The 27,974-nt window shown below is 40.5% G+C and overlaps 3 protein-coding genes across 8 annotated transcripts; 2 read left to right on the forward strand and 1 right to left on the reverse strand.

Annotated features, from left to right (window-relative positions):
* Window positions 1–405: 405 nt before the first annotated feature.
* Window positions 406–6,438, reverse strand: LOC127374767 (RE1-silencing transcription factor). Of its 3 annotated transcripts, XR_007887263.1 has the most exons (3): window positions 5,974–6,438; window positions 2,662–5,588; window positions 406–2,570 (listed from the first exon to the last, which is right to left on the reverse strand). XR_007887263.1 is itself a non-coding variant. In XM_051420341.1 (2 exons), exon 2 carries the CDS (start codon window positions 5,500–5,502, stop codon window positions 2,944–2,946), a length of 2,559 nt encoding a protein of 852 aa, XP_051276301.1. In that variant the 5' UTR covers window positions 5,503–5,588; window positions 5,974–6,438; the 3' UTR covers window positions 406–2,943. The 3 variants fall into 3 exon arrangements, 2 of the variants coding, with proteins under 2 accessions (XP_051276301.1, XP_051276302.1); XM_051420341.1 differs by having other exon boundaries at window positions 406–5,588; XM_051420342.1 differs by lacking the exon at window positions 5,974–6,438 and adding an exon at window positions 5,887–5,959 and having other exon boundaries at window positions 406–5,588.
* A 129-nt stretch (window positions 6,439–6,567) lies between these two features.
* gsr (glutathione reductase) lies at window positions 6,568–15,815 on the forward strand. Of its 3 annotated transcripts, XM_051420351.1 has the most exons (13): window positions 6,568–6,874; window positions 7,309–7,465; window positions 8,655–8,681; window positions 8,804–8,892; window positions 9,847–9,916; window positions 10,132–10,279; window positions 10,408–10,462; window positions 10,542–10,641; window positions 10,741–10,995; window positions 12,194–12,305; window positions 13,739–13,870; window positions 14,032–14,165; window positions 15,173–15,815. In XM_051420351.1, the coding sequence occupies exons 1-13, from the start codon at window positions 6,813–6,815 to the stop codon at window positions 15,320–15,322; spliced, it is 1,491 nt and encodes a 496-aa protein (XP_051276311.1). In that variant the 5' UTR covers window positions 6,568–6,812; the 3' UTR covers window positions 15,323–15,815. The 3 variants fall into 3 exon arrangements, with proteins under 3 accessions (XP_051276311.1, XP_051276310.1, XP_051276312.1); XM_051420350.1 differs by lacking the exon at window positions 6,568–6,874 and having other exon boundaries at window positions 7,209–7,465; XM_051420352.1 differs by lacking the exon at window positions 6,568–6,874 and having other exon boundaries at window positions 7,319–7,457.
* An 817-nt stretch (window positions 15,816–16,632) lies between these two features.
* Window positions 16,633–27,939, forward strand: slc30a9 (solute carrier family 30 member 9). 2 transcript variants are annotated; one of them, XM_051420345.1, is made up of 19 exons: window positions 16,633–16,755; window positions 17,169–17,318; window positions 17,435–17,632; window positions 17,749–17,766; window positions 17,856–17,903; window positions 18,033–18,132; window positions 18,403–18,495; window positions 18,636–18,718; window positions 19,459–19,517; window positions 19,996–20,063; window positions 21,096–21,254; window positions 22,925–23,060; window positions 23,146–23,185; window positions 23,272–23,343; window positions 23,827–23,934; window positions 24,178–24,343; window positions 25,125–25,254; window positions 26,139–26,252; window positions 26,400–27,939. In XM_051420345.1, the coding sequence occupies exons 2-19, from the start codon at window positions 17,210–17,212 to the stop codon at window positions 26,442–26,444; spliced, it is 1,746 nt and encodes a 581-aa protein (XP_051276305.1). In that variant the 5' UTR covers window positions 16,633–16,755; window positions 17,169–17,209; the 3' UTR covers window positions 26,445–27,939. The 2 variants fall into 2 exon arrangements, with proteins under 2 accessions (XP_051276305.1, XP_051276306.1); XM_051420346.1 differs by lacking the exon at window positions 17,749–17,766.
* Window positions 27,940–27,974: the final 35 nt, after the last annotated feature.

The following is a 27,974-nucleotide window of genomic DNA, read 5'->3' on the forward strand; positions in this document are numbered from 1 at the left end:
CATCATCAGCATTCATCACACTACAACTGTGAAAGCTAAATCTCATCCCTAAATCTGCTGATTCAGTGCTAAGAGTCTGTGGGAGACAACACGCCTCCCTTTCTAAAAGTTCTAAGCTTTCTAGGATGCTGACAGGCTATTCAATAGTGGTTTTATCCCTCCACAGGTTTTGCTGTGGAGATTCTGTCCAAGGCCAAACTGAGTGTGACAACAAGGCTGTACCTATGTAAACCATGTGTAACCAAATAAATTCATTTTTAAATTGGTATTTAATTTTATATTAAGCAGAATTAGAGGCAGTTGCAGAAGTAAATTAGGGTCATCCTGTAATGTGTGATGTTATTATGATCATAAACACTTTATGTGATGCAAGTCTGTTGAACAAAAGGGAATGGGTCATTTAGGTTGTGATCATGTTTACTTTGTTTTAATAGAAAAGAGGGGTTACACAATTGTTATTATAAAAGCATGGAACACAATGATGACCACTGAGAATGGAGAGAACCAAAAATAGTTTTAACAGTAACATGACTAACTGACACACAAATGAGTGAATGAAGGGCAAAGCAAAATACTCATAAAGAACTGTCACACCTTTAAAATAATTATAGATAACAAAGACTGCACGGCAGCTTGACACACTGCAGCGTTGAGAAAGTAAAGCACAACATATCTGCTGCTGCAGAAGAGGCTGAGGAATGTTAACCATTCCCTACTGAGTATGAACACCAGTCATCACGTTTTATATATATTTATATATATATATAAGTATATACACAATAAAATCTGTGGGTGATCAAAACATATATATACAATAAAAACGGTGGGTAACCAAAACCTATAAATTTCATCATAGGTCTAGCACCTCATACATCATGATAACATTATAAACAAGAACACACAGGTGTTGTAATGCTGTCGTAAGAAGAGAACACAGATTTGAAAAGTATTTGGATAAAAGATTGCTTATGTCCTTTTGATGGGTTTTGAAAAATATACAAGTTTCAACAGGTTTACAATGGCCCCCCAATCACCACAGAGTATGTACATGGCGGTGACATAAGAAAAAAATTAAAGTACGTGGCTTTCTGTTACAGTAATAAACTAGTTTAGGCTGCTTTTATCCATCTCATTCTCCACCACTGTTTAAGGAGCTCCACCATCTTCTGTAAAGAGGCTATCATGGACGTTGTGACATTAAAGAAACCAAACTGTAAAGCATAGTGCAACAATGATTCAAGATGATTTTTGAACACTTGTTTCTGGAACTAATAAGTCAATCACAAAATATATGTGATTAATTAAATATTTAAATTCAATGAAAACAAAACACCTGTGTGGTAAAAATATTGAAATCCATACAGCAATCATCAGAACAATTAAATAAAAAGGCATTCTTTAAGTCTTTACTTTTGCCCTTTGAGCTTTCTCGTACAGTTTCAAACAGAAAGCAATAATTAATCAATGTACCTTCCTTATCCATCTGTACTCAGGGCTATTAGGAATAGTCAACATTTTAGCTTTTAGCTTTAGCCTTACAAAAACCAAAACTAACGGTGCATTCAGGCACTCCTCGTCAGCTGGTAAAGTCAAACACATTCAAGTTCATCACCGAGAATGGCCAGCAAAGTGGTCAATACTGGTGGGAAACTGGGTCACATTCCATAATACCCAAGTTTACAGATTATTTCACTTCACAACACATCAAGGACAATTGGCAAATAAAACTTCTATTTCTCTGCAAGACCCAGTGATAAGCAACACATCCAACCAGATAACAAAAACAAACTGTGGTGTGTATGCCTACCTTCCACTATTTACACCTGGCAGGGATTTTGTCATTGCTCCAGTTTATCCGACCGGTTTACCAGTGACTGATGACCATCTGGTACAATTTTTTGCAAAGAGTACCTGAATGCACCACGACACTACTGAGACGCCATACATATTTAAAAAAAAAGGATACTGAGCTGCACATATGACGCTGGCTTTGATCTCTAACAAAAATCACATTTCTCTGGCCAATATTTGGAGTGGCTTTTGAATTGGGACATGCCTTTTTTTGACCAGTTATAAGCTTATCAGTGTTAAAATGTTGACTTTTTGGGTGCAGTTTTAGTGTCTATACAAGCAGCCTTCATCATAAACAGAAGAAGAAAAGAGGGGCACTGTTGAAGCAAAACATTTTAGAGGCTTGTAGGCGCTTTGTGCCCATATATGCTGATGTGAAATTGACCAATTTGAAAAACATTCTGTTAATCTGAACATTAACAAAATAAAATGGGGATTACTCCTTGAATAGGCCATTTTTACATTGTTTTTGTGATACATACTGCATGTTAGGTTCAACCCATGAACCCAAGAAATTACATCTCACATATAGATCATCACAATTACTTAACACCCAGCACAGATTTTCCTGTCATTAAAAATTGAGAGGTGTGCATGTTCTGCATCTTCATGGCAGTGGTTCTGGTCTGAGTGGGTTAGCGCACACACAGATTTGATCATCTCAGGAGGTACTGCGCCTAATTCGGGTTGTATCTTGGAGGAGCCAGACGAATAGTGAACTGATGCAAACAGAAAGGAAATACAGTATGTTATCCTCTTTAAGTAAACAGCATGCATTTATCCCTTAACTCTGACCGTCTGAAACAGTACCTGACATCTGTGTATTAGTGACTGCGATCTGCTACAGCAGGAGGTCCATCGTCTATCAAAGCAGCCAAACTGCATTGCACTTGAATACTCCATGCCTATATAAACAACATTAGTACAACATAATGCTCAGTGATTCTAATATGTCCATTTTTTCTAACCTTAAGCTCCCATAAAGAAAAAATAAGTGCCCGGTATTATTATTTTTAAGCCAACATCTTCCCATTGTAATACTAGGTATTTCCTCAGAAATGTACACTGCTGTCCGCTGATACACTGATAGATTCATGGAAAGACTCCGACAGTGCAACCCATCACCTCGTACTTCTGCCCCATCACTTTGCTCAGCCTCATTTTCAAGATTTGGCACTTTGGAACCACCTCAGAGGCTCCGGTGTCAGCTAAAGTGTCTGCTCTCGCTCCTTGTATGGAGGCCCGGGGCTTCGGGTGATTGAGCACCACCACGGGCTGGTTCGGGCCCGGCCGTTTCACCAGTTGGTCCACCTTCAGCGGCATCGGGTGAATAACTGTGCAATCAGTTAGACCGTCCATAGGCACCTGAGTCTTGTATTTGGAAATTCTAAGTTTCAGTCCCTTCTTGTTTTTTTTCCACACGCCTACTTGTACCCTTTTCAGAGAGACAGTCAGGAACTTTGAGGAGATGTCATGGTCACTTTTTTCCATTTGCTGTAGGGGGTCTGCAGTCCCAGATCCATCTACATGTGCTGCAGTTTCAGAAACAGCTTCCTTATCTGTTGACAATTTCGATTCGGGAGCCTGACTGCATTGATTGTTGTTTGTTGGCGCAGTGTTATTTTTTTCCTCCTTGACGTGGGTATGGTTGTTGGTCAGTGCAGGAGGGTTCTGGATACCCCTGTGTTGCTCCTCTACTTTTACAGACTCACTGGTCCGCCCTGCCAGTAAAAGGTCACGGATGAAGGATCCATCCTTTGTGGCCACCTGAGCACAGTGCCCCGACGGTGCCGCCTCCTTCATCCGCTGTGTGCTGCCCGGTATCTTAACGTGATCTCGCATCGTACTACCGGAACTGTTGCTTTTATCCATTACGATGCCGCGCAGAGCCATCACCAGTGGTTGAATGGAGCCTTGCACGTCCTCCGGTTGTTGACATAATGAAAACACAGACGAGATGACTGGAAAGCCCTCCGGTTCTGGCGGGTCTGGATCGGTTCTCTCGTTGGATCTGCTTTCCTGGTTCCATGCAGAGATCTTTGAATTTGTGCGATTAGAAAGGACGGGCATTTTGAACGATGTGAGCTCATTTAGAGTCCTGGGTACTGAAAAAGATGCACTTACAACATTATCCTTACAAACTAAAATCGCTGGAGGTCTTACTTGGGCCGCTGCAGCTGAGGGAACGCTCAGGGAAGGGGAAGCTGATTTTAAACTTTGCTGGTTCTTTATTTTTGAAGCAGCGTTGTTCTTGAAGTTGATCTCCCTGGGCTCTAGCTTAACAGCCACAGACCCATCTCGGGGAATGCTTTTTATGTCACTTGCCCTCCTGGGTGGGATACTCTTGGAATGCTCTGGAATTAAATTCTTTCTCTCATCCACTGCTCTCTGAGAAACACATGCTCCCATGTTGTCTGGATGCAGGGTGCTAGTCAGCCTGTTGGCAACCCTGGTGGAGGTAATAGCAGGCGGAGCAGCATTGTGGTTCACAGGTTCTCTCTGTGTGACTTTGATCCCACTATTTCCTTCTCTTGCAGGATTGAGGGTGCTTTTGGGAACCTTGTTTGGTATGGGTGTGTGACATTCCAGGTTGATTATTTCTTGTGATGTTCTTTTTAACACACTTTTGTCTTTGTTGATTTGAGGGGGGAGGTTTTTGGAAATATTGACTGGAACGACAGCAGGACGATCCACATTCACAGTCTTTGTTTCATACTGTTTCCTGTTAACCGTGCACATCCCCAAACTTGTAGACTTCACCGTATTTGGATGATTTAACGTGGAGGAAAGTGGCTTTCCCAGCGCCGTGTTTTGAGAGACTGAGGTCCTTGTGTCTTTTATCACAGACTCGTTTTCTTGTTGAGAGACGAGCCTCAGCTTTAGCTCCTTCGTCCCGTTGACAGTTTTCACCTCAACAAGTTCAACCAAACAGCCAGCAGGAATGGTTACCTCCTCTGGAAGTGAGACCGTTAAAGCCCTGTTGTGCTGAATGAGTCCATTCAAAGGGGACAAAAGTTCTGCGTTACCGTTAGGGGCGTTTGATACATTTGTGTCCAGTGTTTTCCCCCTCTGTTCATCTTTACCCAGCCTGAATGCAGATACACTCGGGGTGGGCACTGTCACCCGAACGAGTGGTCGAATTGACGAAGTGTCAGCAGTGGGAACACTTGGTAAGGCACTGGAGACAGGAACGTGTGAATTTTTTGTCGTGCCAGGCTTGGCAGGTCCAAAACTAATGCCTTTACTATGCAAACGGTCAATGTGCTTCACAAGGCACAGCCTCCTCATGTAGCCCTGTCCACAGTGAGGACATTTGAATGGATACTTTGCAGTGTGTTGCTTCAGGTGAGCGTTTAACTCTGCCTCACTGAATGAGACATTGTTGCAATAGAAACAGTAAAACCGTGTCCCCATATGCTCGACCATATGCTTCTTGAACGCGGCGGCGTCTGTAGAACCGAAGCCACATTTCTCACAATACATCACATTTGAGGTGCCTAACACACGATCCAAAGCCGGATGTCCACCATTCATGGACGATGGCATGCTTTGATAGCTGACAGGCTTCATGTTGAGCGCTGAGGTCCACTGGTCATCTGGCAGCAGGTCCCACAAGTTTAACAGGCTGCAATTAAACAGTGGAGTAGGCATCCATCTTCACCTGACGTCCAGAGCTCAGTCCTCAGAGGAGGGAGGGCTGATGCAACCGTGAACTCACAAATGAGATGTCTCCCACCCTGTGAAAAGCAAACGGGGACAAACGCTTTAACAGTTGTGTCTGTGGATGAACCTTACAGTGTACACTGCTGACATTCAGACAAGGCCCATAAAGCCCCTCCCCCTCCTCACACTGAGCTCATGCAGTATTTTCTCCGCCTGCAGCACTTTGTCTTACACATCACCGGCTGCAGGCAAACCAAAACACACACAGCGGAGAAAAAAATGTACGTAGTCGTCTCCATTGCCTTTTTATTTTTATTTTTTCCTACTGCTTGCCCGGGCTGTCTACCTCTGAACACAACAGAAAGGCCCTACCTGACCACAACAAGAGGTTCGCACAGACGACGTCCCGTTTTCCCACTGTTTATGTTCAGGAAAGAGTCTCATCACACACACACGTACCTTATAGGAGTGTTGTTTAGCAGCGTTTTGGTCTCGTATATGTTTTTAAGTGAATAAATCCTTTCTGTGGACGTGATACTAGCGCTTGTCAACGCGGCCAACCGAGCCGCTTTGATTTAGCCTGTCGCTAGCCATCTATAGCTAGCTGCAACTATTCCGGAAAAGGGTTGCTCCTGCCTTCAAAATAATAGCGCAGAGTAGAGATAATAACGCTCTTACACGTTAGTTGTTCGGATTTATTCGATAATAACCACCTCTCTGATATACTGGCTTTAGTTTGGGCATCTTTTATGCTGCTAAACCATTTTTTGGTGCATGTTGTTATGGGAGTAAACATTATTTTGAAGGTTGTGACCGGAACTTTAAGTTTTTATTTTGTTTTTCTTGACAGCTGAGGAGCTGGGTGCAGCGTAGGCGCTATTCTTGAACGAGCACCACGCAAACCTCCTATATGTGCTCTCATTACTTACGCTAGGTTGTAAATGTGCTACAAAAAGTACGTAATGCTTTGATTGGGCATCTACGTTATTCACGCCCACAAATATGACAACTTCCCACCACCACAACATTACATTTAAACTCCTCGGTGCAGTTTTAACACAAATCGCCACATTTGTACCATTTGAGACCTGTTGTTTTACACACAGACAGGGAGTCGTTTCATCGCACCGGCCGGTGTTGTTGAGCCTCTATTACAGTGAGTTCACCCGGTGACACAGGAAGTGGTTTAGAGCTTTTGTATTTCATGTGATAATGAACCACAGGCCGTCCCCAGCTGAGAGATAAACAACGGCACGCTGTGGCTGCAGCTGATTAAAATGCCCTAAAACGAATCAAACATGCTGTTGAGAAGAATCTGCAGACTGATTCCTGCTGTCTCTGTGTCACTGGTGTTGCCAAGGTGAGTGCTACAGTGTAATATGACCAACACCGGGCTAAACATAAGCTTATTAACTGTTTCAAACTTTTGTAAAGACGCTCTCTTGATTGCAATGTGTATACTTTTTAATCTCGACGCCTCACAGCTCAGTTTTATATTTCATCTTAACGCTTGTTGCAAAATTAGCTCTAATTTACACCTGAACTTGTAACCCTCATGCTGTAGCTCATGTGCGGATCACCATGACTATTGTGAAAACACTTTCTGGGATTTACACACCATTGTTGCAATTCATAATGACACAGCAGTGGCTTTCACTTGACCCTCCCATTCCCCGCTTGTCCGACGCATACGCCTGCGAGCTTCCTGGTTATGGCAATATTAATCCAGCTAACCCGGACGCAAGCTGCCTGCTGGTTTATCCACAGAAAACAACTTTTCTCGTCTTTTCGCAGACACGCACTCATCCGCCGCAGCATGGCCTCAGACACCACCCGGTTCGACTTTCTGGTGATCGGCGGCGGGTCTGGAGGTCTGGCCGGCGCTCGGAGGGCGTCGGAGCTCGGAGCGACCACCGCCGTGATCGAGAGTCACAAACTCGGAGGTACCTGCGTGAGTAAAAATTAAATAACCCCCCCCCCACACACACACACACACACAGACACAGACACACTGTTCCCGACTACAGTCTCTGCTGCAGCTTTCACACATATATGTCGGTTGCCAGGTTCACTGCGAAGCCTCCGGACTCCTTTTGTGGAAGTTTTTTGTGTAATTACAACAAACATTGTTGGAAGTTGAGAGCGTCCCAGCCGATAAGCACCCCCCCTCCCCTCCTGTAGCCCTGACACACTGGAGCTAACATCCACTGTGCAACATAGTGGACAGTCTTAACATCTAATGTGAAATACAAATATACACAGGCTGCTAGAGCACAGGGGCTTCAATATGAGGAAGAGGCTTCATGTAGTTATAGTTTGTTACTGTAAGGCTGTTGTATTGGGAATCAGTATATATTATAGGCAGTGTTGGGCAGTAACTCATTTCTAGTAATAATATTACAGTAATAGTATAACTTCTCCCAGTAACTAGAAGTGTAACTAATTACTAATACATTTCAGTAATGATATTACAGTTACTCCTCAATATTAATTTTGTTGTCACCTTCTGCTGATCTTATGTCCAACCATCCAATCACATCCTTGGATTCATTTTTGTAATGGTGGAGGAAATTAGTTTGGTAGATGGAACCATTCAACAACTGGAAATATTCCATTACTTTGATTTTAACAAACAGAACTGGATTTTAATCGTCGTAAGTCTGGATTTTGGGGAGAAGGGGGCACAATTGTATTACCAATTTTCTGGCCAGTAGCAGAAAAGCAATATAACTAGTAGTGTAACTAATTACTGTTAGCAGGGAGAAATAAGTAAAGTAATATACTTTTTTAAAAGAGTAATGAGTAATGTAATAAAGTGCTCATATTAGTAGGGTTTACCCACTATATTGACTTTTCAGTTGTTCTAGCAGAAGGAAACTTAAACCACATGCTGATTGCAGAAAGAGGCAGTTTGTATGATTCATTTCCCAAAGTTGGTAGTAAATTAGGAAATAAGATCATATTTCAAATAATAAAGTTAAATCAAGCAAACTCGATGTATGCACCTTTTGCAGAACAGGTTATTACACTGCGCAAATAAAGACCTCTGCAGTCTAAAACCTTTTCTTTTCAACTTGTGCTTGGATGATATTTGATCAAGCTTACGTTTAACTAATTTGCTCTGTAATTGTGTTTTTCAGGTCAATGTTGGCTGTGTCCCTAAGAAGGTAAACATTTCTCTCCATTCTCGCTGTGATGGGTTGAGTTTTAAGTCTGAGAGTTAATGATTTGTTAATATGTGTCCAAATTCAGTAGATGTCAAATCCGGTACCTTTAACTTCCTTCACAGGTTATGTGGAATGCTGCAGTTCATGCTGAGTATCTCCATGATCACAATGATTACGGATTTGATGTTGGAAATGTCCGTTTCAGTTGGGAGTAAGTTTCACTACCCGTCGCTGTCTTTTTTCAGTTTTTTCATGCAACCACAATGAGCTCTGTTGAAACCTGTTTGGCTTGTTCCTGGAACAAATTCATGTCCATTTTACACCACAGCTTCTCAACCTATTGTGTCTTCTGTTGCTTCACTTTAGCCCACTTCTCTATCTTTGGTCACAGCATAGTTTAGTCAAGGTTATGGGTAATGATAAGCCTGTTGAAGGAGTGGCTCAGTCAGGGATGAAAGACCATAACGTAGGACAGGTCTGGGCAGTTATTTCAGGTTTGTCTGTATGGATTTATGTAAAAGCCTGTCCAGCTATCTACATATTTCCATATTTCATTTATTTTTATTGAAACAGTACATTGGAAAAATTATAACCTATATAAAGATAGACAGGAGGTTGAAACAGTATAATTGAACATGTAAAATCTGATTCAATGTAACAACATTGTAGTTTGTGCTGTTGTGTTGGGCTGCATTATGTTACATCAGGCTTATTAACAACTGATGATCATCAAATATTTTCATACTGCTCAAAGCACAATGGGATATGTTTGTAGTGTCTCCCAGCTCTAATATATGCATGTGCTATTAGTGGGATGCTCTTAGTGTGTACTTGTTTATCCATAGATATGATGATAGTATTATATAATAACACAAGTGTGTATTATAATGCAGAGTGTTGTTGCAGGAAATGTTCAGGCTGCCGACAGACCTGAGGGCAGATGGTTGTGAGTTTGAAACCTTTTGTAAGGCGGGACATTCTGGTTAGGGGTGCAGCAGTTTGTACACCTTTAATGTCAAACTTTCATCTGATCTCAGAAGTTATGTTAGGGTGACTCTGTGTTTTGTTTAGTTTTTTTTCTTTCATTTTCAATTTTGATTCTCCATGAGGAAATGTGTGTAAAAAAAACAAACTCCTCATCTTTGATCATATCATGTGTTTGCAGAACTCTCAAGGCCAAAAGGGATACTTACGTTAGTCACCTAAACCGCATTTATCGCAGCAATCTTGACAAAGTAAGTTCACATTCCTATTTATTTTTTCAGCGTGTCTCTTGTTATTCCTGATAAACATGTGTACGTCTACATGAAGTTAACGTAATGTCTGTAAAACCTTTTCTAATCATCTTCAGAAGAATTATTAGACTTGTTTAGTCCGTCTATATTACCTTTTGAAAAAAAAAAGACCATAAGTTATTTGAAGAAAAATAATGACATCTGCTTCTTTTCAGGCTAAAATCCAAACTATTCAAGGTCATGCCAGGTTTACAAATGATCCTGAACCTACTGTGGAGGTCAATGGAAGGAAGTATACGGCGCCTCACATCCTCATCGCCACTGGAGGGCAGCCTTCTGTTCTGAGTGAGACTGAAGTTCCAGGTAAGACCGGCTGTACTTAGGTGGTACATGGAAATGGTAATCATCTTTATCTTTAGCACTGTTGTTGTTTCTTTACTTTTACAAAATGACTAAATTGTGCAAAATATTGTGTTTATTGATCATTTCAGGCGCGAGTCTGGGCATTACCAGCGATGGCTTTTTTGAACTTGAAACTCTGCCAAAGTAAGCTTGTCATATAATCTTTTTAGCGTTTACACAATGTTTAAAAGTTCATCCCTATACTTAAAAGTTTTCCCAACAGGCGCAGCGTGATTGTGGGTGCAGGTTATATTGCAGTGGAGATGGCAGGCATCCTTTCCACCCTTGGGTCCAAAACATCCCTCATTATTCGACAGACTGGAGTGAGAATAACAACATAAATACTAAATCATGATTGTCAAAATTGTGCAGACAAGCAGTTAATTTATAAATCCCCATCTACTGTCATATGTTCTCTGTAGGTTTTGAGGAACTTTGATGCCTTCATAAGCACAAACTGCACCAAAGAACTGCAGAACTCTGGTATAGACCTGTGGAAGAATACTCAGGTGAAGTCTGTGTGTAAAACGGACAGAGGACTGGAGGTGACACTCGTCACCAAAGACCCAGAGAAGAAGAATGATGAAGAGAAGATCAGAACCATCCAGGAGGTGGACTGTCTCCTGTGGGCCATCGGCAGGCAGCCTAACACCTCCGGACTGAACATCGGCGAGATGGTAACAGTCCGCTGTGCTCATGAAAGCTTTTCTTATGATCTTTACTGTTTGCAGGATGCTGAAGTGAAATAGGCAGCTGTTTCTCTCTTTTTATTGATTTTGCAGCTGGAGAGAGTGCCAAACACATGCAACATCCATCAGTAAAATAGTAACAGTGCATTTAAGACCAATGACTACAGCTTATCACCACTGTCTGTCTGCAAAGGGAATTAATTAGTGTTTGGCTCTGTTCACTGTCCCGTGTCACCCTCATCCTGGCTCCTCCTCGTAGATTACAGCAGCACCACAGACAATTTGAAAGTTTTTTTCCTTTATTTCACACGATTCATTCAGATCGAATGTAGTTTTGTGAAAGAACTAAATCCATTAACGTGCTATTGGACAAAGGATTCATAATGGAAGTTTTATGTAAAAAAAAAAAAAAAAAGAGTCTAAAATAAAACAGGCATGGGGTCATCTTAAGGCCCTGATTAGGGATAATCTGGGAACAAGACTAGACGACTGTCACATAACAGTCTTTGTTATGTAGTTTGTTAGAGGTGAAATGCTTGCACATGTTGAATACTTGTTAAGACAAGGTTATCCGGCTAAATAATAAAATGAGGAGCAGGGTACTTCAGCATAGTTTAGGGAAGCTTGCCAGATGGTCCATTGAAAAGAGGTTAACTAATTAATACCACACATTCTGGCTTCTCAACCACTAGCTTTTTTTCCCCTAAAGTATCCCACTAAAGGAAGTATGTAGGAAAAGGGAGGGGATCTGTCTGATTTTCCAGCCATTTTGACAGGAAACGGTAGAGTAAATACAGGTGATAGTGTATATATAGCAGCACCCTGACTCTGTTTGACCTGAATGTTTTTTTTAAAGTGTCTGCAGCACTTTAACTCTGGTTGCCCCTGCTCTGTTCATTCTGATTTACATTTTAGACTCCGAGCATCCAAAGCGGGATGAGTCATTGTTGTAGACGGAAGCAAAACTTTTCTGCTCAGTTGCTTGCTCCTTATTTGAAGTGTCTGAGCAGTGAACACTGTCAGCAGCTTGTGATTAGTGAACATACAGTATCTTTCCTCATAATGATCGTTGTGCATCCCAGCAGAGCTTTAAAGCTTTAAAGTGATGCAGATATTTCTAAGGAAACGTGATTTTTTAAGCGAATTGATAATAACTGAATAACGTTTTTTCTCTCTCTCTTTGCAGAGTGTGGATACAGATGAAAGAGGCCATATTATTGTGGATGAGTTTCAGAACACCAGCCGAGCAGGGATCTACGCTGTAGGAGACGTTTGTGGCAAAGCTCTTCTCACACCTGGTACGAAGTTGACCTAATGACTCAAATAATTTTACTGATGTTGGTTTAAAAACTATATTGTCATGTTTATATTCAAACTTAACCAGTACGGGTGTTTGTCATAAAAATATCAGCCTTCAAAAGTGTATTTTCATATTGGTAGGGTCCAACTTATTCAAGTCTGATGCAGAAGGATGGACTTTACAGTGCAGGAGGAGGCATCTTGTGTCCAGCAGGAAAACTTTAGAAATTAACTAAATTTAAATATTGATAGATTATGGGATTTTTAATGAGGTAGAAGGAGTTATTCAAGATTCAAGAAGAAGCTTTATTTATCCCAAGGGAAATTACTGTGCAACAGTTTCAATACAAAGGTGGTAAAGTAAAGTACTACAGGGTTAGAGTAAAAATAAGCTAAAATTAAATTAAATTAAATGAAATAAAATTAAATTAAAATAAAGGATAACATAAAATAAATCAAACAATTAACTAAATGCAACAAAATGCAAGCACTTACAGGTAATATAAGTAGAAAAGAAGAAAACAAGTAACTGAATGGGACAAAGTGCAACAAAAATTGCAGTTAAACGTAGGTACAGTATATACAACAATACGCACCGTGCAAGCAACTGTTGCTGGCTGCCACTCAACACAGCACCGGAAATTTAAATGAATAAATGAATGAAATGTAATCTAATGTAGTGTAATGAATAAATATTTAGTGTCTATCAGAGGCAAGATCTGTGTTAAATATTTAAAAAATCACATGTAAACGCTTCCAAATGGCTGCACTGAAATTGTCAGCAAATTCAGGTGAAGGTCCTCACCCAATCACAGGAACCCTAGGAAAATAATGTTTTTGTCAGGTTGCTGTTGTGTACAGTCTCAGTTAGGCTGTATGAAGCTCAATAAACTAAATGCATATAAACAACAAAGCAGCTGTGGCTTAGGGCCATAAAAACATGGCGGCCTGGTTGAAGTTCCAAAAATTCATCCAGACCCTGATTTGACCGCAAATCTCAGTTTTAAAAAACACTAAAAATGTAATGTCTATATCTGTACTGGTTTTATTTAAGCACTAAATCATTGATAAAAATATGTCATTTTCCTCCACAATACTTAGGTGCAGCCATCTGTTACAGATAATATCTGTAGTTACGGTTTACAACAGCCTAAGATATTTGCTAAGAGATAATCTTTCATGAACACATTAGTCAAACATTGAAGTTGTTCTTTATACTACAGACGTTTAGAGCTCTTCAGACTTTTTTCCCCTTCTCCATGCACCATAAGGAAGTAGGTGAAATCCCTACTCTCTCTACATTGCCAAATATGGCAACAGCAGTGCTTTGTACTTATTATTCTGGTTTTAGAATAAAGCGTTTTATCCCAGTATGTTTTCTTAGGACTTTACTTTTATTGAGAGTCTGATGTTATGTTGCATGTTGGGACAGTTGCCATTGCTGCAGGCAGGAAGCTGGCACACAGACTGTTTGAAGGCAAGAAGGACTCCAAGTTGGACTACTCTACTATCCCCACAGTGGTGTTCAGCCACCCACCTATCGGGACTGTGGGCCTCACAGAAGGTGAGTGATAGCTTCCCGTTGTCCAGTGTTGCCTCATAGATAGAATCAAAATCATGACCCTCTACATCCTGTTACTTACTCTGGACGAAAGTGTCAGCTAAGCCAAGTTTTGCTCAGTAGGACAAAAGTTCAAATGCTTAACCTTCATGTGTTTGTCACAGAGGAGGCCATTAAATCTAGAGGAAAGGAGAATGTGAAGATCTACAAGACTTCTTTCACTCCAATGTATCACGCCATCACGAGCAGGAAGAGTCAGTGCATCATGAAGCTGGTGTGTGTGGGCAAGGAGGAGAAGGTAGGAGTCATCTGTTCTCCAGATTACAGCTCTTTACAGTTCATGAAGAAATTATTTTTTTGCCTTAAGAATTGTATTTAAATCTTTTGAATGTATTGAAATAGTATTTATTAATACTAATTAAAACGACCAACTATTACTGTCATTGTTTGTTAAGGTAAACATCACTTAGACTTATATGACAGTGTAAGAAAAGGAAAACCTGCTTAAAAACCTAAATATGGTACTTGAATTGATCAAAGGATGAATCCTCTCTTAAAAAGAGAAACACCTTTATCTATTGGTAGGATGAGGTTTAAAAATCTGATTCCATGCACTCAAGTGCTATAAGATGGCTACATATCTGCTAATGCATTATGAAAACACACCTGCTCTATCAGTCCTCATCAATGACACCATGAACCCAAGATAGTTGGTCTAATTGAACCCAGTGCCTGTGGGCTACTTTAGACTCTCTACACCATGTCAAATTCTGTGCATTAATGACATACACATAAAAATGACATAATAAAAGGCATTTAGTTTAATTGTGGTGCTCAGTTTTTGGTGTTCAGTATACTTTTGTCTTTTCCTAAGCAGCAAGGCTTAGACAAAATGGAGTTAGATATAAGACATCACCAGCAAATATTGAAACCAAAATACAAAAGCTTCAGTCCATTTACCACCAAATACTGTAATTAGCACTCGAGCAGAGAAATCCATACATCATGGTCACAACGCAGAGAGAGAGCAAGAGAAGCCTGACGTGCCTAGAATGCAGCATACCCACACAATGCATCAGATTTTGGGTACGGGGTGTGTCTTCACATTTCTTAACCAGGATTATCTGTCCTACTCTCACTATGTTGAAATCACAGTTGTTATTTTCCACCTGTACATGTTTTGTAAACCACAGCTGACATCAACACGTTCACATCCAGTCTCTGAAGGTTCTTGACTGTCATTCTGGTAAATGTAGGAAGTCAGCTTACTGAGGTAGAAAAGGCTGAATTGTCTCTTTTCCGCAGGTGGTGGGCCTGCACATGCAGGGCCTGGGGTGTGATGAGATGCTGCAGGGCTTCGCTGTGGCCATCAAAATGGGTGCGACCAAAGCAGACTTTGACAAGACTATTGCCATCCACCCCACCTCATCTGAGGAGTTTGTCACGATGCGTTAATGCATACACAAACCCGCCCCCCTACCTTGCTTCCCTATACAATCAGAAACCCAGACCAGCATACCAGGACAGAGTTACTCCTCCGTACTACTCACGCATCAGCTTGACGACTTGCTTTCTAAAACTACATGCTTCCATTTTCTCTCATATAAGTGACCTTGTTTGTGCGCAGTGTTTTCATTTTTACTCCTTTTTACCTAAATGGACCAAGACCGAGTTATGGCCTTCTTAAACTGTACTGTGGGTCTTGATTATTATTGATTGAATATTCCGGATTCCATTTTAATGATTGTGAAATGGAAGTGATGGATCTGCAGGTATTCTTGTCAAGTGATCGCACGGGAAGTCAAAAGACCTCTCTCCTAGTGTATGTGTTTGATTTGTGAGTCATTCACTGCTGCTCCTTAAGGTACCTATTTACTACCAATGCAAGGTCATAACATATCTACTGTACTGTTCTACAGATTCAATAAACCTGCAGGTTTTTTCTTAAGTGGTGTGATACCTTTTTCTTCCTTCTGTGACTGTTGTAACTCTGTTTTCCGCACTGGTGCACTTCCCCATCTTCGCTCACAATTGACATGTGTTGGGCAATGAATGAAGTACTTCTTATATTTAGACAGAGGGAGCTGTATTCCTGCTCATACATACAGTAAATGGGTCTGCCAAGTCAAAATGTGCGATAACAACTTTGCATTTAGGATCAGATTGCATCAATGGTGAGCAGTGATGAAACTGAACAATGTTTCTTTTTAGTTGCAAACTGCTTCATCACAATACAGTTTAGAAGGTAATATTGTACTTTTAGTAGAGTTATTTTCCAACTAGATTTCATAATTATGCCTACAAAACATTAATTGTTCATAAAATAACAGATAATAAACAAATAATAGACCAACAGGATGTAAAATAGTAAATAATAATAAATAAATAATAGAAATGTACTCTATGCCAACCATTTATACAATAATGTAGTTTAGATGTTAATCATTAACAGTTACAATGTACACTCTGCTGTAAAGCTAATTAGTATTTTTTTTACAATGTGGATTACTTTATGCAGGTCTCATATAATGGATTGTTTTTATGTTGTGGTTTTGCCCCTTTCCAAGTGTAGTATATTAATTTTTAGAATTTTTAAAATAAAATGATGTACTCTCTTCCTGTGGCCCCAGAATAACCTTTCTTATTAACTGTATGTGATGTAGTTTGACGTTAACAGGAGCCTTATAACAAGACATGAACATAAAGTGACCTTGTTTACACAGCGGTTTATTAAATATCGCGATACACGTTGTCATGACACCGACACCGGTCACACTCTCGCGAGAAGACTTACCTCCGGGTCACGGGTCACGTGTGGCGGTTGCCGTTCTCGTCAGTTTACTCATAGATTCTCAAAATGGATCCAGAACGAACATCACCATAGAAAGGTACTGGCTCTCCTCAAACGTGTTATCTGTACATATAGACAGCTGCTCTTTGTTAGTGTACATTAAAGGTTACACAGCACTTGTTACGGCGGATAACGACGTTAGCTCACTGCTAGCTAGCTAACTAATAGCTAGGTTAGCCAAGTGTGTGGCTCCGTAGCCACCGGCGTCGGTAACTTAACGTTAGTTCTGTTGTTGACCGGCGAGTTGATTATCAATGACAGCCTTTTCAGTGACACACAAATATCAGCGGTGCGAAACATTTGAGCTTTGTTTGTAGCCATGCTAACGTTGCTGCTTGGTAAAAGTGTCAGAAGAGGCGGTGTCTTGGCGTTAATCTGTTTGAATTGGGTTAGATTGACTAGCTGACTGCTAAACATAACAGTGACTGGGCTATCTGTGACTCCGCATAGCAACTTCCTGCACTTCAGTACCGAGCCCCGCTACAGCGAGGATGTTCCCCAGCCTGGCCCACAGACCATGGCATGTCTTCTGCAGGGTGTCGTTGCAGCACAGGTCGCCCCTGTCACAGCGGTCCCCGAGGTTCCCCCAGCTGTGCTACGGTGAGCAGTGTTATTACATTACAGCTCTTACATATTACGACTCTTGAGCCGCAGAGCTGGGTTATTAAACTGTGCAACAGAAGGAATAAACTACTGTCACACATTGTGTTGCACAGGGTCGCAGAGTGGAGGCATACATAGCTTGTGGTTCAGCCTTCCGGACTGCCGTGTTGCCTTTCTAGGGCTGGGCAAGGTGCAGTACTACTCTACCTCTGGTGACAGTAAAGATGGTCCTCCAAAATCAGCATCAGCTGAGGCTCCATCGGCAGAAGGGGTCTTGTCTGCTGCTGTGAAAGCCGCCCCAGCTTTATCAGGTGACAAACATGTGTTTGTGTCTTGGCATTTTGTGTGGCACTGTGTTGTGTACATTGATGTTTATGATTTTTTTTTGTTTATGACTCTTTTAAAACTGTTGTCCTGTCACCACAAGAACTGGGAAATAGTTCTGGTAAGTTGATATGTTGAGGATAATTCCTTCTCCCAGAGGAATGTTGCTTTAGTTACTACTCTAACTAAATACAATATTTGCTCTCATAGGGTCCATACCTAAGGGGCTTACTAAAGCTGAGACTATTCAAGTCAAAGGTAATAAACAACATTTGTGCATGCTTCACTTTTTTAAATAAGACTTGCTGCCTTACTCTTGATTTAAATAGTATTTTTAGTATCTTTTAAACTGTGTGGTTTTGAATCATAATTTGTTGTCATGTGCAGTTCGGGCAGTCCTGAAGAAAAGGGAATATGGAGCCAAGTACACTCAGAACAACTTTATCACTGCAGTCAGAGCCATGAACGAGTTCTGCCTCAAACCAAGGTAACTTCTGCTCCCCATACTAGTTGCTATGGTTCATTTATGTAATACATACAGCAACACCAAACTGTATCTCATCATTGCGAAGTTCATTTAATGGTACTGAATGTTTATTTGTCTGTTCAGTGCTAGCTTAGGTGGCAGACTACAACCACAACACAAATTCCTTTCAGTTAATAAGTAAACATGCTGATGTGATTAGCTGATCTAAGACTGCCTAACATTGTTTTACACAGGTCTTCCTAAATTTTACCCCCCCTCATGTGTCCACAGTGATTTGGAACAGCTTCGGAAGATCAGAAGACGCAGCCCCCACGACGACACAGAGGCGTTCACTGTCTTTTTGCGGTCAGACGTAGAAGCCAAGTTAGTCCTATTGCTCTACACCTCACGAGATGTTTATAGTACAAGACGATAGTTCAACAAAACATTGCTCAAACCGGCAGTTTTCACTGAGATGTTCTCTAACTTTTCTTGATTAATTTGTTCCTCTCTCTGACTTTTAGAGCAATAGACGTATGGGGAAGCCACGAAGCTCTAGCCCGAGAGAGAAATCTCAGGAAAGAGGTGGAGAGAGAGTACCAAGAGAGTAGGTTTATATTTTTCCCTGGCTGGATGTGCGTCTTTGTGAACATGTAGTAATACTTAAGATTTTGTCTTAAAGCAAATGTTCAATCTTTTGGGAAATGCCATTTTTTGATGAGAAGATTGATACCACTTTATTATTTGTCTTTTAAATATAAAGCTACAGCTGCCAGCCAGTTAGCTTAGCTTTGCACCAAGACTTTAAACTGGGGAAACAGCTTGCCAGACTATCAGACGTTAACAGAATGCATCTACCAGCACCTCTAAAGTTCACACATGTTGCTGTTTTTGGGAGGTTATGTGGTGGACCATTTCTTGGCTCTGAGCAGTTGCCAGGCAATAGTCTGTCACATACCCTTCGATAAAACAGAATGGTTATTTATTTATTTATTTATTTATTTATTTATTTATTTATTCATTCATTAAATTTGTTTTACACTTTTTAAAATACTTTTTGTGTGAATTAAACAAATGAGATGTAATGTTAATTAATGAGCTTTAGAGGTTCTGCCGGGCAAAGCCAGGCTTGCTGTGTCCCCTCATCTAACCCTCCACAAGAAAGCAAATGTCACATTCAATACATCAAGCCACATTTTACCAGTAGTAGAGAATATTAATATTAATTAGTTAATATTTATATAACTTGTTCATAAATCTGATTGTTTCACAGCTGTCGTACAGTGTTCGGTTTGTGAACTGTTGACATATCCTTTTATTCGTATCTCCTGTTTTTTTCATCTCCAGATATTTTTCGGAATCAACAATTGTTGAAGGAATACAAACACTTTTGGGGAAACACTAAGGTGAGCAGATCATATGATCAGTTCTCCAAATCAGGTGTTCTTTGTGAAAAAGGAAGTAATAATCACCATACCCAATTCACGTGACTTTTGTCCCTGTTAGAGAGGTCACTGCATCTATATGACAATGTCATCATCCGTTGTCATTCATGCAGTCCTGTGTTTACTGTAGGGTGAGGATGTTATTTCAATGACTGTACTGTACTGCTGTGCACTACTCTGGTATGTCACGGTTTGTTCTATACTCTGCTGGATTGTTGGCCAGAGTATCCTCACAGTATGCTTCATGAGCCATTGAAAACAAAAAGATTCTCAACCATGTGTGTATTATGTCAAAGGCCGGTTGCTAAATGACTCTATTTTACCATGAAGATAACCAGAGTATTTTTTAAATGCCGATATTGCTGACACTGCACACTATTCATAGTCCTTATTCTATGTGCCTCACAATCACACACTTCTTTTTCTTTGTTTCACAAAGCCTCGATCAGGCAAGAGGACAACATTTCTACAAGGACCGGGGAAGGTGGTCATGGTCGCTATTTGCATGTACGTTTTCACTCTTGCTAGTCTTCTTTCTGAGCGCTGTCGGCACTCAGTAACCCTACCGAACATTTGTGCACACAGTGGGAGGCATTGGATTAGAGAGGAACGAAGAGTCTGTTCTCAGCAGGGTTTACTACCTACAGTGTGTGGGATTGAAGTATCAGTATAACATTTGGGGGAACTGAATTTAATTGATCTGGATAAACCTGTAGTCCAGAACAGATGCTGACTACGTGTAGACCTACTATCACTTGAGGTCTTCTTTTCTGAAGAAATACCCTGCACTGTAGACTTTTGACACTCACCAGTGACATTTTGTATTGCATGGGACCTTGTCTCACATGAGGTCCTCTGGCCTATTGGATTAGGATGATTGTGTTAGAAGACATGTGCAGTCACATGAACAGCAAAATGTTTCCGGCACAGAGTATGCACATAGACTCACAGGACTCAATTAGTTAAGCGCTCAGCACGGGAGAGGTCCAGTGTGGTTTAAAGTCTATGATTCGGGAGCATAAAAGCAGAAAAGTTGAAATACTTTGCAATAAACAGAAAATGGTAGAATAAAAGAAAAGTTATTGTGCCTTGTAATTCAGTTAACTTTAACCTCCAGCACGATGTGTGTGTCTACACTGAACAGTCATGTTGTCAGTGAGCTTTGTTTTTATCTCCTGTACAAGCTAACCAAGGACTTCCAAGGGTCCTTGAGTCGATTTCAGGGGGTCTCTAGATAAATTTAATTTAATTTAATTTCACTATTATTTCATTGATTAGAAGTTAGCCCAATGAGAGAAGAGTGGCTATTCTGTTCATAGGTTTTACATTCTTCACTGTTAATCTGCCAATCTACAGTATAGACAGTTATAGGATAACTAAATCTTATCAGACAGTGATCCCCAAGACTACATCTTAAAGAAATACAGGTCCACAGCCTGATATGTATCTGGCTACTGTTTACCGTTAAATTATGTTTTAGATGCTAAACTTTTTCATTGCCCTACAATTGCTTCATCTACCTGTTTTGTTTCTCCTCAGCAATGGGCTGAATTTCGTCTTCAAGCTCCTGGCTTGGGTCTACACTGGATCGGCTAGCATGTTCTCCGAGGCCATCCACTCTCTGGCCGACACCTGCAACCAGGCTCTGCTCGCCCTGGGGATCAGCCAATCTGTCCGCAACCCTGATGCTGGGCACCCGTAAGCACCACGCTTTACTATACTTTTAAAGAAAGTAGACGAAGAAGAATAACAGAACGTGAGCAGCCACCAAAGGAAAAATGGGTCATTATAACACCGAAGAGTAGAATTTTCCTCTTGCAGAGCAGCACATTTAGTTTACGTATTTTAAGTTTTGCAATCATATGATAGAATACATGATCAGTTACAGTGAAACTGATAATAAAATCAGTTAAAATACATAAACCATGTACTATTTGAGGCTTTGATTAACTCGCGAAACTTTTGTGCACTGTGCTCAATCATTAACTCTCTCCTCTGTTTGTGTCTCACACGGCACATGTGTGTGTGCGCACAGGAGCTCAGCCCCGCCCGTGTTGAAACACCGCTACGGGTGGGGGTGTGCTGCTGGTCAGAGGCGAGACAGAGCGGTGGAGAGCCGTATACTCACCACGTGCAACAAATGCCCCGCAAATAAGAGTAATTGCAAACGATGTACAAACAAGGAACAACACTCAGCAGAATACAGTTCATTCAGCGACCAAGACCAAAAAGGATTACAGAGAGAGTTTGTTAGGCTATTTTATAGCCTGCTTTGTTTAAGATAAGATAAGATAGACTTTATTGATCCCACACTGGGATTAGTTATTTAGTATAAAAAATATATATTTATATATGAAGTATAAAAACATTAATGAAAGCTTGGTTGTCTGCATTTATTTGTTAATGCAGTGCAGAGCTATTTACCTTTTTATTTTTAAGGAAAAGTATTGGCTCAGGTCTCGGTATCAGCAGATGTTAAATGGTGAACTGGGGCAAAAAGACTTGATTATAACATTTTTACCATGGTATCAAATTGGTGTTGGTATCAACTACTACATTTCTGGTATTGTGACATCCCTAGCTGAAATGGAACAGTTTTTTATGATGGCTGTTAACAGAAGTCTACAGTTTACAGATTTAGATCTTTGCTACAGTAAGCATTAATCCTTTACAAATGGCATTTGTACAGACGTTAGATGTTTGTATCCTTTACAGAATAATGGTGGACTAGAAGTGTTGTAGGGTAAGAACCTGTGTCCTGGTTTTGATAAAACATAATCAGCATTTATGGGAGATACTGAAAGAAAAGCTCTGTCATTAAAATCTAACTCTAATCCAGACGTAGGCTAACAGCGAATGATGGAAATCTGTATAGCTATCATTGCTACTGAAAAAACTCAATAATTGATTGCTGAAGTTAGCCAGCTAAATTATTGCTGGTTCCCAGGGTGTTACAATGGATAGGCTGACATTCATTGAGGGAACATTCAAGTTCCCCTGCACTCTTTACTGTACAGTGAAGTAGGAGACATTTTGTGTCCAGTAGGAAAACTTTACAAATGAACAAAATTTTAATATTCATAGATTCTGAAATTGTGGAAAAAACATGTACCTACATAAAAACTTATCAGACACACATTATTGTTCCAAGCAGACTATTTGTATATGTTGTAATACATGTCTGGTGGGGAACTTTAATGACTGTGTCACGTTATCTGGGTAAAACATATTCACTGTCATTTAAACTCTGCAGGGCAATGTTTGAATACTAGTGTGAAGTTGATCAGATGAACGGTTGTTGAGAAAACACTGACTCCTTCCATCGTAGTTAGATGACCGCTGTAATAGAGGCCCTATGTCTTTTTCAGATATGGCTTCTCCAACATGCGCTACATTGCGTCCCTCATCAGTGGGGTTGGCATTTTTATGATGGGAGCAGGCCTCTCCTGGTACCATGGCATCATGGGATTGCTGCACCCAGAACCCATGGAATCTTTGTTATGGGTGAGTGTCTGTGTTGATTCTTGTCTGTAATGCAACGTACATAAAGGATGATAATAATCCAACACGTCACGTTTTTGTGTTTTAGGCTTACTGTATTTTGGCAGGCTCTCTGGTGTCTGAAGGAGGTAGGTTGTAAAAATGGAATCTCTCGATCATTAATGACATTTTGACGTTTTGTGCTGAAACATATCCTTTCTCTTTCCTTTCTCAGCCACGTTGCTAGTTGCCGTCAATGAGATAAAGAAGAGCTCCCGCAAGCACGGAATTTCTTTTTATGAATATGGTCTGTTCAACTGAAATATCTATGTGATTAATTGGTGTGAATTCTTTGTGCCTTGGATGCCATTTACACCTGGCATTACAGCAAATCTGTAGTAATCAGATCTAATCTACATAAAACGTCAGGTAAAATGTCCCGAAGGTGCAGGAGTGGGATTTATTTCTGAATCAACTTAGATTAGATTGAGATTTAATGAGCTGAAATCACCTACAACTGTGTTTTGCGATTAAATAAAAAATTAAAAAGTGTGATTAGAAATGTTTCTCTAAGCCACATGTAGTGTGAAATGAGTCCTGGTGTTTCTGCCATTGGACACAGACAGTGCCATTGAGGTTGAATTGCACATTGTGAAGGAAAGTAGGACACCAAATACATATTTCTACAACAAATTTAAATGATTATTGGATAAACTGGTCATTTGTGATCAAATTGTTGTAATGTGGATACATATAGCTTAAAAATTCTGCTGCTTGTTTGTGTGTGCAGTAATGCAGAGTCGAGACCCCAGCACTAATGTCGTGCTGCTGGAGGATGCTGCTGCTGTATTAGGGGTCACCATGGCTGCTGGTTGCATGGGGCTCACCTCACTTACAGGTAAACACCTGCAGTTTCTATCTATTGTAGTCGCCCTAAGTCATGCAATTAATGAGCTCAGATTTTTATTGCTCTATATTATCTTCTCGTGTGTACTATAATTTCTTATTATTCTATTGATATGCCAAATTACTCTCAGGATAATCTTTCTTCTGTTTGCGTACTTTGGTCTCTAATTTCTAATGTTGGAAGTTTCTCTTTCAATTTTTTGCCCTCCATCCCTCCCCGCCTGTGTTGTCTCAGGTAACCCACTCTTTGACAGTTTGGGTTCTCTTGGCGTGGGCACGTTGCTGGGCACCGTCTCAGCCTTCCTTATCTACACTAACACAGAGGCCCTGCTGGGGCGCTCCATACAGCCTGAACGTGTACAGAAGCTGACAGAGTTCCTGGAGAACGACCCTGCTGTAAGGTCAGCAAATGAGACGCACTCTGGTGTACACACACACACACACACACACACACACACACACACACACACACACACCCACACCCATGGCTGTAAGACATGAATCAAGTCTTCATGTCAGGTCTGGAATCAGTCAAGTGACAACGCCTCACACCAGTCAACGTGGTCTAACAGGTTTGCTGATGTTAATGGACAACATTCAGGCTTGAAATAGACCGTCTGGTATTTACTGGTCTTTTCATGCAACCGTCTTTGCAAAGTGATCCAGTTTAATGCCTCAAGTCACAACACGAACACGCAAGAGCGAGCAACAAACCTTCCTTTAAAGGTCCAGTGTGTAACATTTAGGAGGAGCTATTGGCATAAATGGAATATGATTTTCATAACTACGTTTTAATTTGTGTATTATCACCTGAATATAGGAATCGTTGTGTTTGTTCCCTTCAAATGAGCGTCTTAGGTCACTTTCCCTGGAGTCCGCCATGTTGGACAGCCAGGTTTCTACAGTAGCCCAGACGGAACAAACCAAACACTGTCTCTCCACCGTAGGTTCTCGTTCATGCTTAGAAGGGGAGGGTGGAGCTAGAGATGCAATCTGCAATACACTGCTAGATGCCACTAAAGCCTGCACATTGGACCTTTTTAAGAAATTAAAAATCTGTTTTCAATATTACATTGTAAACATGTTGCATCTGGTAGTGGAAATCCACTGTAGTGTTCAGTAATGATGTTTGCTCTGCCTAACCTGAAGTCTTCCTGATATGCTTTATGTAATTATGAGCAGGGCCATCCACGATGTGAAGGCCACTGATCTGGGACTGAGTAAAGTGCGCTTCAAGGCTGAGGTTGACTTTGACGGCCGAGTGGTGACACGGTCTTATCTGGAAAAACAAGACATTGACCAAATCCTCAACGTAAGTCATTCATGTGCTTCTTTAGGTTCCGACTATTCTCTACTTTTTATTACTGTGATGTCTGGTAGGCAATAAAAAACAAACTAACCAGTTATCTGGGCATTTTATGTAGAATAACAAGACTCTTCATGCTCAGGCATGTCTCGGTTTCCTTCCCTAATTACTATTTTCAGGACACATTGGAGAAAGCATTGTTTTAGGATGTAATGTATTTTACTCATTTGAGCACCAATTATGATTTTATTTATATTTTTCCCTCCACGATTCACAGCAGTTTGTCTAAATAAAAAATGAAATGTATGTTGCATTGTTTTTAGGAATATTTTGAAATTAAATTGCTGGAGGAAGTGAAAATTCCAACAACAAAAAATGAAGTTGGTAGTTGTTTGGTCAATGTGAATGTCTCAGTGTTTTGTGCTTGGTCAGATTTTCAGAAAAATTGTGGTGATTTGACAAAATTCCCCAAATTCACAGGGATTGGTTGAATTTACGTCACTTGTTGCGATCTCAACCTCCAGGAGGGACTGTTAATATACAGTATAAGCATTATTCAAAATGAATCAAGGACCCTCTGCATGTTTCTTTTTTTTTACAAAATATGTAAGAACTCTGCACTGATCTATCTTTTTATCTTCCAGATTATCTTGTACTGTGCAGTGTTAGGATTTTAATCTGTTGCCTCCTGATTGAGCTTCAGTCCAGTCAGAGGAATCTGGGCAAACCTTGAGCATTAAACTCAAACAGAAATCATTTGTCTCTGTTGGCAGCAAAAGCCTGTCTTACAAATGTGGATATTTTTGGCGTTTGCTGTGTCCAACAGCATCTGTATTGCTCACCTGGATCTGTGCTGACAAAGCTAGGTGTGCTCTTGTTTGTCTCTGCAGGACATTCAGCAGGTGAAGACCCCCGAGGAGCTGGAGAACTTCATGCTGAAACACGGGGAGAACATCATTGACACCCTGGGGGCCGAGGTGGACCGCTTGGAGAAAGAACTCAAGGTACTAAAATATTAGACTTGTCCAAAACGTTGTCTGGCTTCATATTGTACATAGAAACTAAATTTTTAAACAATTTCAGGAGGATTTTTTTTTTCATCTTACAAGCATTGCAAGACTTGTGCATAACCCTGTTTTGTTCCTCCGTAGCAACGCAACCCAGAGGTTCGTCACGTAGACTTGGAGATACTGTAATACCTCTAATGTGTCTGTGCTGAGGGAACTTCATGCTGAAAACAAGAAGAACCAACAAGAGGAAAAGGTGAAAGGAGGGCCAAGCCTGCCTCCGCAATCTGCCTCCCATCCTGACCACCGCAAAACAAACCTCCGTCTCTACACAAGTCTTACTATAGAATAGTCCTCAACCTTATACAAGGGCAGTGTTTGGGCAGTGATTGTACTTTGTTTGTGTTGCTTGAGCTTCATATAACTATACTGAGAATTCAACCTGCCAGAGATCTGTGTGTGTGTGTGTGTGTGTGTGTGTGTGTGTGTGTGTGTGTGTGTGTGTGTGTGTGTGTGTGTGTGTGTGTGTGTGTGTGTGTGTGTGTGTGTGTGTGTGTGTGTGTGTGTGTGTGTGTGTGTGTGTTGCAGTACACACACACACAGTTCAGTCTTGTGGTTGTTTGCTTGAAGTCACATTCCTCCTTGAATGTGTTAGGATTGGGTTGAAATCATTAACAGGACCAGTATAATTTACTAGAGTTGTACTTTAATGTTATGCTTGAGCCACAGTGATAGTGTTTCCTTCATTAGTACAAAGGAAACAAGAAAACTACATATTCAAACAAGACTTATTCAACTGCTAGACAATATTAGATGTTTTTTTTTTTTTTATTTTAATGTAAAAACTGAGGAACTGAAGACGCGGCTGCAGGTTCTCTATTGAAGACAGAACTTATAATGAATAGATTTTATTGCCATTACAGAAAATTATGCAAATTGAAAGGCGATGAGGCTTCTCACTTGATTTGTATGATAGAGTTGAAGAGTGAACTGATACAGAATACAGTAGCACTTAATGAACCACTCGAGCCAGTAGCTATTGGACATGTTAATCTCTACACAAGCCAAGAAATGACATCATAGGCAGTGTCATCCCTCTCTTTCACTTCATTTCTCTCTTTGCCAGCTCCAAACTTTGATGTTCTCCAAATTTGAGGTTTAGTATCTTGCGTCTTGTGAGTTTGGCAGCTGATCAACAGATTGTACTGTTCCAAAGACGAAGAACTGGATGGTTGCAAATATCTTTGCCCCCATTTTCCACTCAGTGTAAATAAGTCAGATGACAAAATGTACCCAAACAAATGGAAAATCAGGTTTCATTAAGCGTTGAGCTTCACAAACAGTCAACATAAAAAATATTGTTTCAGTCATTGAGGATGTCACCCCTGTACAGTATGTGTACCAAACGATATGCTGAATAATCTCTATAAATATGCAGTGACTGTGCTTTTACTTTTCATTCTACATTTACTGTCACAGTCGCAGCACGGGACACACCTGCCTGTCTAAAAATCTGTTTCTGCTTCAGGAGGTGGGCCAGAGCCATTTCATCTTTGTTGGGGGAGGTGGATATATATTTTTGAAGGTGTTAATAGTGTAATATTTCCCTTTGGTTATAAATATGTTGCCACTGCTGAAGGAGTTGGAATAAATTTGAAATAATTTATTAAATTATTTTGCTTTCCTTTTCTGTCATGTGGTTGGATTTCTTTTCTTTAT

The sequence above is a fragment of the Dicentrarchus labrax genome, unplaced genomic scaffold, assembly GCF_905237075.1.
Source record: "Dicentrarchus labrax unplaced genomic scaffold, dlabrax2021, whole genome shotgun sequence".
In the NCBI taxonomy this organism is placed as follows: Eukaryota; Metazoa; Chordata; class Actinopteri; family Moronidae; genus Dicentrarchus; species Dicentrarchus labrax.